Source organism: Papio anubis, chromosome 2, assembly GCF_008728515.1.
Source record: "Papio anubis isolate 15944 chromosome 2, Panubis1.0, whole genome shotgun sequence".
Lineage (NCBI taxonomy): Eukaryota > Metazoa > Chordata > Mammalia > Primates > Cercopithecidae > Papio > Papio anubis.
The window spans coordinates 152,930,390-152,942,804 of record NC_044977.1 but is presented as its reverse complement, the minus strand read 5'-3'; the positions used below and the strand labels follow the sequence as shown (position 1 = coordinate 152,942,804).

General features: G+C 39.2%; 1 protein-coding gene across 3 annotated transcripts in view; it reads right to left on the bottom strand.

Annotated features, from left to right (window-relative positions):
• The window catches only part of PIK3CB (phosphatidylinositol-4,5-bisphosphate 3-kinase catalytic subunit beta), a 186,063-nt gene that overhangs the window by 76,967 nt on the left and 96,681 nt on the right, over nt 1–12,415 (bottom strand). For all 3 annotated transcript variants that reach the window (XM_009201618.4, XM_017955846.2, XM_017955847.2), the window contains 3 exons: nt 11,955–12,134; nt 8,579–8,749; nt 7,323–7,400 (listed from right to left, as the gene is read on the bottom strand). In XM_009201618.4, the coding sequence (XP_009199882.1) occupies nt 7,323–7,400; nt 8,579–8,749; nt 11,955–12,134 (429 nt within the window). The remainder of the gene's footprint in view (nt 1–7,322; nt 7,401–8,578; nt 8,750–11,954; nt 12,135–12,415) is intronic.

The following is a 12,415-nucleotide window of genomic DNA, read 5'->3' as shown; positions in this document are numbered from 1 at the left end:
AACAAAAACAAACAACAAACAAAAAGCCCTACAAGGCTGAGGAAAGACTGACCAGGAAGCTATATGCTACAGAATTCCAAGCACTCCCACAGAGACGGAAGACGTTCAAGTGCCAGGGAGGGAGAGTGGTGAGTCAACACTGAACACGTGAGATTTCTGTTACAGACCTCATACAGAGTCATGTGTCCTGTATGATCTCTCAGACTGCAAATACGATGGATTAGACTACTGTGATTAGGTTATACTATATGATACTGTCGGCTTTAAGGAGGGCAGATAATCCTCAGTGAGCCTGACTTATTTGTTGAACCCTTAAAAGACACTCAGCTCTTCCTAGCAAAAGAGTCAAAGCATGAGAAAATTTGATACATGAGAAATTCTCCAGACTTAAAAGTTAGGGCCACAGGGCAAAGATCTGAGAGCTGCCTCTAGTTACAGAGAGAAGACCCCAGCCAACAGCCAGCAGGGAATTGGAGACCTCAGGCCTACAATCAGAACCAGGCCAACAACTTGAATCAGAACTGGAACAGAACTGGGCCAACAACTTGAATCAGTTCAGAAACAGATTCTTTCAGAGCTTTCAAACAGGAGTGCAGCCAAACTACACCTAGATTGCTGAGCTAGTAAGTAAATGTTGTTTTAAGTTTATGGTATTTTGTTATCCAGCAACAGAAAACTAATATAAGGGACTACTATGAACTTTATGCCAGACAACACCAACAAAACAAATTCTCTGAAAGACAAAAATTACCAAAATTGACACAAAAGAAACAGAAAATCTGTCTACCATACCCATTAAATAACTGTTGAATTTCTTTCTTTTTTTTTTTTTTTTTTTTTTGAGACGGAGTTTTGCTCTTGCTGCCCAGGCTGGAGTGCAATGGAGTGACCTCAGCTCACCACAACCTCTGCCTCCCAGGTTCAAGCGATTCTCCTGCCTCAGCATCCCAAGTAGCTGGGATTACAGGCATGCGTCACCATGCCCAGCTAAGTTTTGTATTTTTAGTAGAGACAGTTTCACCAGGTTGGTCAGGTTGATCTCAAACTCCTGACCTCAGGTGATCCACCCGCCTCAGCCTCCCAAAGTTCTGGGAGTACAGGCATGAGCCATGACGCCTGGCTGTAAATTGAATTTCTAATTAAAAATCTTCCCATAAAGAAAACTTAGGCCAGGCGCAGTGGCTCAAGCCTGTAATCCCAGCACTTTGGGAGGCCGAGACGGGTAGATCACGAGATCAGGAGATCGAGACCATCCTGGTTAACACGGTGAAACCCCGTCTCTACTAAAAAAATACAAAAAAAAAACTAGCCGGGCGAGGTGGCGGGCACCTGTAGTCCCAGCTACTCGGGAGGCTGAGGCAGGAGAATGGCGTAAACCCGGGAGGTGCAGCTTGCAGTGAGCTGAGATCCGGCCACTGCACTCCAGCCTGGGCGACAGAGCGAGCCTCCATCTCAAAAAAAAAAAAAAGAAAACTTAAGGCACGGAGTAAGTTCTATCAAATATTTAAGAAATAAATAATACCAGTCCCACGTAAACTTGTTCAGAAAATAGAGCAGGGGAAGGCTTCTCAACTCATTAAATAAGACCAACATTATTCTAATACCAAAATCAAAGAAAGACATTACAAGTCAACAACACATCAATGTTCCTCAATTTTCCTTATGAGCAGAGACAATAAAATCCGTAACAAAATATTAATAACTCAAATTTAATAATGTATAAAAAGGCTAACACATCTTGACCGAGTGAACATTATTTCAGAAAAGTAAGATTGCTTTCAACTTTTGAAAACCAGTGGATGCTGGGTGAGGTGGCTCATGCCTGTAATCCCAGCACTTTGGGAGGCTGAGGCGGGTGGATCATGAGGTCAGGAGATCAAGACCATCTTGGCTAACACGGTGAAACTCTGTCTCTACTAAAAAAATACAAAAAATAAGCCGGGCGTGGTGGTGGGCGCCTATAGTCCCAGCTACTCGGGAGGCTGAGGCAGGCTGAGGCAGGAGAATGGCATGAACCCGGAAGGCGGACCTTGCAGTGAGCTGAGATTGCGCCACTGCACTCCAGCCTGGGTGACACAGCAAGGCTCTGCCTCAAAAAAAAAAAAAAGAAAACCAATGGATTAAAATATACAAATCAAAAATCACCTCAAAAAATGCAGAAAAAGGCCGGGTGCGGTGGCTCAAGCCTGTAATCCCAGCACTTTGGGAGGCCGAGACGGGCGGATCACGAGGTCAGGAGATCGAGACCATCCTGGCTAACACAGTGAAACCCCGTCTCTACTAAAAATACAAAAACTTAGCCGGGCGAGGTGGCAGGCGCCTGTAGTCCCAGCTACTCGGGAGGCTGAGGCAGGAGAATGGCGTGAACCCGGGAGGCGGAGCTTGCAGTGAGCTGAGATCCGGCCACTGCACTCCAGCCTGGGTGACAGAGCGAGACTCCGTCTCAAAAAAAAAAAAAATGCAGAAAAAGTAATCAACTTTTTCTTAAAAGGTAAAAATTTTCAGCAAACCAGGAAGATAATTTCTTGAATAAGGGGCATCTATGAAAACAACTACAACATTATAATTAAAGTTGAAAGACTGAATGAATGCTGTCCTTTAAGATGAACAAAATCAAGATGTCAGGCCGGGTGTGGTAGCTCACACCTGTAATCCCAGCATTTTGGGAGGATGAGGTGGGTGGATCACCTGAGGTCAGGAGTTCAAGACTATCCTGGCCAACATGGCGAAACCCTGTCTCTACTAAAAATACAAAAATTAGCTGGGTGTGGTGGCAGGCGCCTATAATCCCAGCTACTCCGCACACTGAGGCATGAGAATCACTTGGACCTGGGAGGCGGAGGTTGCAGTGAGCCAAGATTGTGCCACTGCACTCCAGCCTGGGTGACAGAGTGAGACTCTGTCTCAGCAAAAAAAAAAAAGAAAAGAAAAGAAAAGAAAAAAGTCTACTATAATGGTTAATTTTATATGTCAACTTGATGAGGTCATAGGGTGCCCTGATATTTGGTCAAACATTTTTCTGGGTGTTACTAATGAGATATTTGGTTAAACATCATTCTGGGTGATTTTGGATGTGATTAACATTGTAATCAGTAGACTGGGTAAAGCAGATTTGCCCTCCCTGATGTAGGCTAGCCTCATTCAACTGGCTAAATACTTAAAAGAAAACAAAGACTGACCCTTCACAAGTAAGAGATAATTCTTCCTGCTTGACTGCCTTGTAACTGGGACATTGGCTTTTTTTCCTGCCTAGGGGCTCTTAAATGAAACACTGGCTCTTCCTGGTGTCAAGCCTACCAGCCTTCAGATGGGAACTACACCCACTGGCATTCCTGGTTCTCAGGCTTTCAGATGCAGACTGGAACTCAACCACTGGCTCTCTTGGGTCTCCAGTTGCCCACCTCCATAATCATATAAGTCAATTTCTTATAATAAATCTTCTATATTTTTTGCTTATTTATTTATATGTGATAATATAGATATAGATATACATATTGTATCCTATTGGCTGTGTTTCTCTGGAGAACCCTGAGTAACCCATTTGCCCTTATCACTTCTATTTAAAATTGTACTGGGAGTCTTAGCCAGTGCATAAAGGAAAGAAAAAAGTTTGGAAAGAAAGATGTAAAGCTGCCACTTTTTTTCAGATTTTGCTTTAACATTCTACTGGAGCTCCTAACCTGTGTAGCAAGATATATCTAAAGGAAAATCATGTCATAATTACATTTAATGTACTCAAATTGAACTATATAATCCTGCTGGGGAGAAGAAAGAAAAAGAGAACGACAGTGCTAGGTACGGTGGGATGAGGTACATACATTAAATACTACCTGTCATTAAGCCCATTAATCCTCTCCATGAACACAATAACTGCAAACAATAGAATCAATCAAGCTTGATACCTGATAGAAGTGGCAAAACACATGGACATAAAATGTCAATGACTTTATTAGGTTTCTGACCACTGACAAAGGAGCAACGCATAATGCTTGAGAAAAAATAAAGCATGAAGATATTTATCTTGGATATTTTTTAGGAAGAAATTAAATAAAGGGCTGCAGAGAAATACCAACCATAAAAAAATTAAAGAACTGATAAATTATCTACAGAAGACAAATACGATAACCTGCAAATTGGAAGAACAAGTAGAAATTCCCATTTGTTATTATGTAGATTCTATACATATAAATTACTAAACAAAACCATATATATATAATATTCCATATGTCTGGTGGGTAGATTTGACTCCGTGTGATTTTTGCCTTTAAAAATTAAATCCTGGTCTGGCATGGTGGCTTGTGCCTGTAATTCCAGTGCTTTGAGAGACCAAAGCAGGAGGATTGCTTGAGGCCAGGAGTTGAAGACCAGCATTGGCAACATAGCAAGACCCTATCTCTATAAAAGTAGAAATAAAAATAAAAATTAGCTGAAAGTGATGGCGTATACCTGTAGTCCTAGCTACTTGGGAAGCTGAGGTAGGAGGATCGCTTGAGCCCAGGAGTTGAAGGTTACAGTGAGCTATGATCATGCCACTGCACTAGTGAGGGTGACAAAGTAATAGCCTGTCTCTAAATAAATAATTTCTTTTTTTAAAAAAAGAATAAAATGCTGGGCGCGGTGGCTCACGCCTGTAATCCCAGCACTTTGGGAGGCCGAAGTGGGTGGATCACGAGGTCAGGAGATGGAGACCACGGTGAAACCCCATCTCTACTAAAAATACAAAAAATTAGCCAGGCATGGCGGCGGCTGCCTGCAGTCCCAGCTACTCGGGAGGCTGAGGCAGGAGAATGGCATGAACCTGGGAGGTGGAGCTTGCAGTGAGCTGAGATCGGGCCACTGCACTCCAGCCTGGGCGACAGAGCGAGACTCCATCTCAGGACAAAAAAAAAAAAAGAATAAAATCCTCAAGGAAGTCTACTATTTACTAATCCAGAGGACTGTCCAACATGTATTATAAAGTGAATAAATCAAGTTATACGACAATATATATAGTATCATCCCTTTGTTAACAAACAAATCATTTGACAAATAACAGAAATAAACACAACCAAAACCCCTTTAATTCCCATATCATATGTTTATATATATTTTTATAAACCTGGAGGACATTCAAAAAGCTTGTTAACTTTGAATCCCTTATGATGGTAAGGAGAGACCAGCACCTTTCTTCTTAATCATGTTTGCACTTTTTCTTTTCCTTTCTTTTTTTGGGGGGAGATTGGGTCTCACTCTGTCACCGTGGTAGAAAGCAGTTGCACAATCTCAGCTCAGGGCAGCCTCGACCTCCCAGGCTCCAGCGATCCTCCCACCTCAGCCTTCCTCATAGCTGGGACTATAGACATGTGCTACCACACGCAGCTAAGTTTTGTATTTTTTGTAGAGATGGGGTTTCGCCATGTTGCCCAGGCTGGTCTCGAACTCCTGGACTCAAGTGATCTGCCTGCCTAGGCCTCCCAAAGTGCTAGGGTTATAGGTGTGAGCTACCATGCCCAGCCTATTTGCACTTTTTCATTTACTGCAACAATTATTCGTGTTATACTTTTGCAATTGAAAAATTTAAATTAAAAGACAAAAACAGGATTACCACTAAAATAGAAAACAGAGGTTAATTGGTCATAAACACATTCATTAAAAAGAAAAATCTAGGCCGGGCGCAGTGGCTCACACTTGCAATCCCAGCACTTTGGGAGGCCACGGCAGGCAGATCACGAGGTCAGGAGTTCGAGCGACCAGCCTGGCCAATATGGTGAAACCCTGTCCTTACTAAAAATACAAAAATTAGCCAGGTGTGGTGGCGTGCACCTGTAGTCCCAGCTACTAGGGAGGCTAAGGCAGAAGAATCGCTTGAACCCAGGAGGCAGAAGTTGCAGTGAGCTGAGATCGTGCCACTGTAACCTAGCCTGGGCGACAGAGTGAGATTCCATCTCAAAAAGAAAAATCTAGCAGAGGATATAAAAGCAAAGTCTTTATTTTAATGATAGCTACTCAAAGAATCTTCTTCTAAGATTGCAAATATTTAAGGTGTACACATGATGGTTTAATATAGAATAAAGTGCTTGCTACACGGTCAAGTAAATTAACATATCCATTATCACACACAGTTAACTTTCTTTTTTGAGGAGTGGTAAGAGTGCCTAAAATCTACTTTCCTAGCAAATTTCCTGTATACAACATTATTAACTATAGTCTTCATGTTGTATATTAGATCTCCAGAATTATTCAACCAAGATAACTCTTTGTACCTTTGAATTATTTCTCTCAACTTTTTTCACAGCCTCACTCACTTGTCTAACACCAAAGGTGGTAACCAACCTTTTACTCTCTCCCAAAATCTTTAATGCCCATGCACAAAAGCAAGACATTGATAATTTTTGGCAAAGGGCTCCTGAATATATCTTCACAGCAACAAACATTTCAAACAAACCAAATCTTTTCTTGGATCACAAAAATTATTCACTTAATTTCCAACCCAGCAAATTAGGGAAAATAAATGCTTTATACTCTGAGACAAAATGCTTCGTTAAGTCTTTATTTAAATGTATGGGATTGAGCAATAAGCCCCCATGTGTTAACAACTTGTGGTCCATAACGTAGTAATCTACTTTTTTCCAGGAAATGGCATTACATGTTCTCTGTGCTCAGCAAGTTTAAAAGGAAAGAAAAAAAAAAAAAAGACTGAAAGAGGTTTCAGTGCAGCTCTAGGCAAGGCTGAGAGAGGAGAGTAAGCTTGCATAAAAACATAAGATCTATAGTTTGGGCTTAAATTTCACTTGCTGAAATTTAACATATCCATCATCACATACAGTTACCTTTGTTTTTTTGAGTGAGGAGTGGTAAGAGTACCTAAAATCTACTCTCCTAGGAAATTTCCTGTATAAAATATTATTAACTATAGTCTTCAGGTTGTACATTAGATCTCTAGAATCATTCAACCAAGATAACTCTATCTTTGTACCTTTGAATTATTTCTCTTAACTTTCTTCACAGTCTTACCCATCTATATTATATATTTCTTCTGTATAAAACACAGAAGAAATTATAGATGTATAATACACAGAAGGAATACGTAATATATACTGGAAAAATAATGTCAGTCTTTCCAGTAGATCTCTAATGATTCAAAAGTCTTTGAATTTTAAAAGGAAATTTTCAAATTTTAAAACAGAAATTCTCAATAGTCTTATAATAAATTACCATACTCTATATCATGTAATTGACCAATATGGGTAAAATTCAATCTCCAATGTGACATTACTGAGCATATCAGTGAGTTATTCAAACACTGGAGCAGATGGCAAATTCAAATCTTAGCGGGTACTCACTTTTACAGTTTCCTCTGTGTTAAGTTTATTTCCCTTAACCAAGACAATTTGGAAAGGGTTGTTATTTTCCCAAACATGCTGTAAAAGAATAAAACAAATACAAATTATTTTAATGAAAGAAATGAATATTCTATGCCAGCAATGCAATTGTCATCAGCTCTAATGTCTACTGGCAAAACTATGAAAATAGAGCTCTAAACTAACAACTGAAGGTCACACACACTAAATTAAGCATTATAACCCCTAGCACTTGGCTTTCACGGCAAAACATAGGCAGCATTCCACTAATACTAACAGATATCACTAAATTAAAAAGCATTAACAAATAATAATAAAAGCTTTTTATAAATTGAGTTGATCATTTATATTAATATAGAAATAACATCATCAAGGAGCAGTTCAATATACAATTTGTGATGACTGAGTAACTAAGTGTTAACTGTTCAAATAAAGACAAACTTAACATTTGCTTTATACAAATATATTACATTCTGAAAAACAATAGTGCCCTTCATAAATGTTTAGTACTAAAAGAATTCGGTATTAAGAAGACAGACAAATTATACCAAAAACACTACCATAGTTAAGCTGATAGAAATGAAATATACTGCCGGGCGCGGTGGCTCAAGCCTGTAATCCCAGCACTTTGGGAGGCCGAGACGGGTGGATCACGAGGTCAGGAGATCAACACCATCCTGGCTAACACGGTCAAATCCCATCTCTACTAAAAAAAATACAAAAAACTAGCCGGGCGAGGTGGCGGGCGCCTGTAGTCCCAGCTACTCAGGAGGCTGAGGCAGGAGAATGGCGTAAACCCGGGAGGCAGAGCTTGCAGTGAGCTGAGATCCAGCCACTGCACTCCAGCCTGGGCGACAGAGCGAGACTCAGTCTCAAAAAAAGAAATGAAATATACTGGTTAATTCAATTATGTCTGCATATCTAACTTTTCTACTAGAATGTCTCCAATTACTCATTGAAGTCCTATATTTAAATCAAAACCTCTAATTTGATGACATTTTTCTTCAGCAGAAAGAAACACCAAAAATATAAATGGCATATTTATATTTAATTGTAGCTTGAGTAAAAATAATAATATCTAGAAAGATAATTTTTAAATAAATGGTGATCAATTTGGCAAATATGCATTGGTTTTCACAGAAGGAGAAGTGAGCAAAGGAAATGTGTGTGAAACTTATGTAAACTAACACAATCACATGCCTTGTGGGGTCACTAAAGGTTCAGAAATAAAAACTTACAGAAATAATTCGCGTTTTCTTTGGTGGTAATGGAAGAGGAAGGTTAGATGAATTCCGATTTATGGCAGCCTCTATGGCAATCATTTCCTGTTCATACATTTTCTTGATCTTGCAGCATTCCACAAGTATAAAATGGGGCAGGGTCCTGTTCATTACACAGTTCCGGATATACTATAGGGGCAAGAAAGAGGAAGGTATTGATTTTCAAGCTGACACCTAAATCAATAGAATCAAATGAAGCTGAACAACACTATATCAAATGCACTGTGAAAGTATGTCTTAAACCACAGCTGAATATCAAGAATATAAAAATAATTTTTTTTTTTGAGACAGGGTCTATGTTGCCCAGGCTGGAGTGCAGTGACAAGATCACAGCTCACCGCAGCCTCGACCTCCTGGGCTAAAGTGATCCTCCTACCGCAGCCTCCGGAGTACCTGGGACTACAGGCATGCACCACCATGCCCAGCTAATTTTTATATTTTTTGTAGAGATAGGGTTTTGCCATGTTACCCAGGCTGGTCTTGAACTCCTGAGCTGAAGTGATCTGCCTACCTTGGCCTCCCAAAGTGCTGGGATTACAAGTGTGAGCCATCAAGCCCAGCCTAAGAATATGAGAATTTAAAATCACCATACAAAAAAATAGTTATCATTAACTGAACACCTAAGTACCTAAAGAACTGAGTTAGATAATTATTGTATGTTACAGCTAATCTCATTACACTCATTTAACATATTAAAGAAATGAAACTCAGAAGGGTTAAGTTACACACCTAGTATCTGTAAAACCTAGATTTAAACCCACTTGTCTAACACTAAAGTCATACTTCAGCCATACTTTCAGCTTCACTAGAAAAGCTGAATATGTGGTTCGCATGTGGCAGACTCACACTTTCTATGGATCCCTGAGACGGCCCCTTTCCATCACAGAGTTCTAGGCAAGTATTACCAGCTATCTTCCCAGCAAAAACCTACCAATCATCCCAGTTTGATGTTCTGTTTTATTTCCACAAAACCAGAATGGCTCTCCAGAAGCATATAAGAAAAGGGGTGATTATTCATATTACCAAAGATTCCTAACAAAGTGAATAGGAATCCAATGTATTCCTCAGAAGAATGAATGTCCTATACAGATCTAGAGTGTGATTCAATGTATTGTAATTCAATTCAGAACCATTAAAAATACATTTTTGTCAAAGAAAAAACCTTCCAGAATGTCTCTCAGAAGTGATATTTTGATAAATATATTCATCCAAAAACTTTTCACTATGAAAGGTCCTTTTCAGCGAGGTGCGGTGGCTCACGCCTATAATCCCAGCACTTCGGGAGGCCGAGGCAGGCGAATCACGTGCTCAGGAGATGAGGACTATCCTGGCTAACACAGTGAAACCCCGTCTCTACTAAAAGATACAAAAAAATTAGCCGGGCGTGGTGGCGGCCGCCACCTGTAATCCCAGCTACTCCGGAGGCTGAGGCAGGAGAATGGCGTGAACCCAGGAGGCGGAGCTTGCAGTGAGCCAAGATCGCGCCACTGCGCTCCAGCCTGGGCGACAGAGCAAGATTCCATCTCAAAAACAAAAACAAAAAAAAAAAAAAGAAATGACCATTTCTCTCACATTCCTTTGCCTACACTGTATATTCTTTCTGTCTCTCTTTTGTACAGGGTATCTCCTGTCTAACCCTGCACAAAAACACATACATGTTTCTGTTTTTCTTTATAATAATAAAGGATAATGCTGGTAAAATATACATTCTCCTTTACATCTCTTAAGGTAAAAAGAAATGTTAAATTAAAGAAGCGGGAATCTACTTGAATGATGGCAGAACACGAAGAAAAGTCAGTACTTCTAGGTTGCCCACCAAGCACTTTTCATCTTGTTTCCTCTTATGGACTAGAGATCAATAGCTTACTATCGGAATACCACAACTCCCAAAGCTGTGCACTAAGTTATAACTGCTCCTAGACCTTACATGTACTAAATCACAAAAATTAAGGGCCACACCAGAAACCTAAGAAGAGGTGTAACATCATGTTACCTGCTAATAAACTGCAGCTCCAAATTCTCAAACACACATCACTTTATAATTGGCATGCCTATATCCCTCTTGTTTAAACAACGACAACAATAATATCACAAAATAACAAGATTTTCCTAAAATTCTTAACTACTAACCTCTAACTGGGCACTTATAATAATATTCTTTACATGATGACTATTTTTTAGTCTCCAAGGTATTTCAACAAAAACATCTTCAAGTTACTTGAAGGCAAAGCCAAGGACCTAGTCGTTAAACAGTAGACCTTATAGGGGGAGGGGTGCTACACCGCACATAGCATATTTAAACTCAACTTTACTCCAAAAATAATCTGGGGCAATTCAGTGCTGTACAGAAGCATATTCTCAAAGAATTCTTAATTAAATGAAAATAAACAAATATATGAATGATTAAGAAAGGCTTTTGAGAATGGTCAAACCTAATGCTTGCAAAATTCTTGCCATACATGGAAGTAACAAAAAAGGGGCAAGGGAAATTCCACGCATAAATATTTCAGACTGAAGGAAAAGTTTTCCTTCACTTAGCTAATGGATAATCACAAATAAGTTTTTATACAATTCAATGGATGACCAATTAATCAATTTTTAAATACTTTACCTCCTCCAGAATATTTCATATTTATACCATATGATGAAATAGAAAGCAACTATAACAGTCTTAAAAATTCATGATATAAGACAATAATTATAAGACAAATTGAAACAATCAAAACAGCTGAATGAGCCGGGCACGGTGGCTCACGCCTGTAATCTCAGCACTTGGAAAGGCCAAGCAAGGTGGGCGGATCACTTGAGGCCAGGAATTTGAGACTAGCTTGGCCAAGATGGTGAAACCCTATCTCTACTAAAAATACAAAAAGAAGCTGGGCATGGTGGCGCACACCTGTAATCCCAGCTACTTGGGTGGCTGAGGCACGAGGATTGCTTGAATCTGGGAGATGGAGGTTGCACTGAGCCAAGACTGCATGCTGCTGCACTCCAGCCTAGGCGACAGGGCAACACTCTGTCTCAAAAAAACCACCAAAAAAAAAGCCAAGCAGAATACAAACACATACATACACATATTCGTGTGTACAATCATTATGCTAAAATACATACATAACTGCAAAAAAAAAGAGACAAAAACATGCCAAAATGGTAACAATGATTATTTCAGAGGTAAGTACTATTATAAATATATACTATTCAATACTATATAATTTTCTGTATATTCCAAACGTTCCACTATGGGAACACATTTTTAAAATCAGAAATAAAAAAATATATATATATACTCATAGACTTTTCTGGTAAATATAATTAATATAGTTAATATACATACCTGGAACTGAATTAGTGGATGATCACCAAAAACATATTCTACTCTCCCACTGACTTGCAACACATAATCATAGGGGCTAACTTCATCTTCCTTCCCATGAATAGTCAAACGTTTTTGGATTGCCAATTCATTTACTTTGATAGGATTCATATTAGGAGATACTTGAAAGCTAAACACATCCTAAAGGGGAAGAGAGATGGAAAAAAAAGTAGTAAATGTTATATTTATGCTGAAAAATCACTATTACAGTCATTATGTAATAATATGTACAAATTGTACATAATATTTATATAGGTACATCCTTAACAAATTTTACATGGATGCATATTTAGAACGTAGACAAGTTTACTGAAAGATAAAGATTTCTAATAATCTGAAAGTCATCTTACTGCATTCATAGCACACAGCTTCCACAGGTAAGATTAATATTTAACTAACAGTTACCATTAGGCATTTTCCAA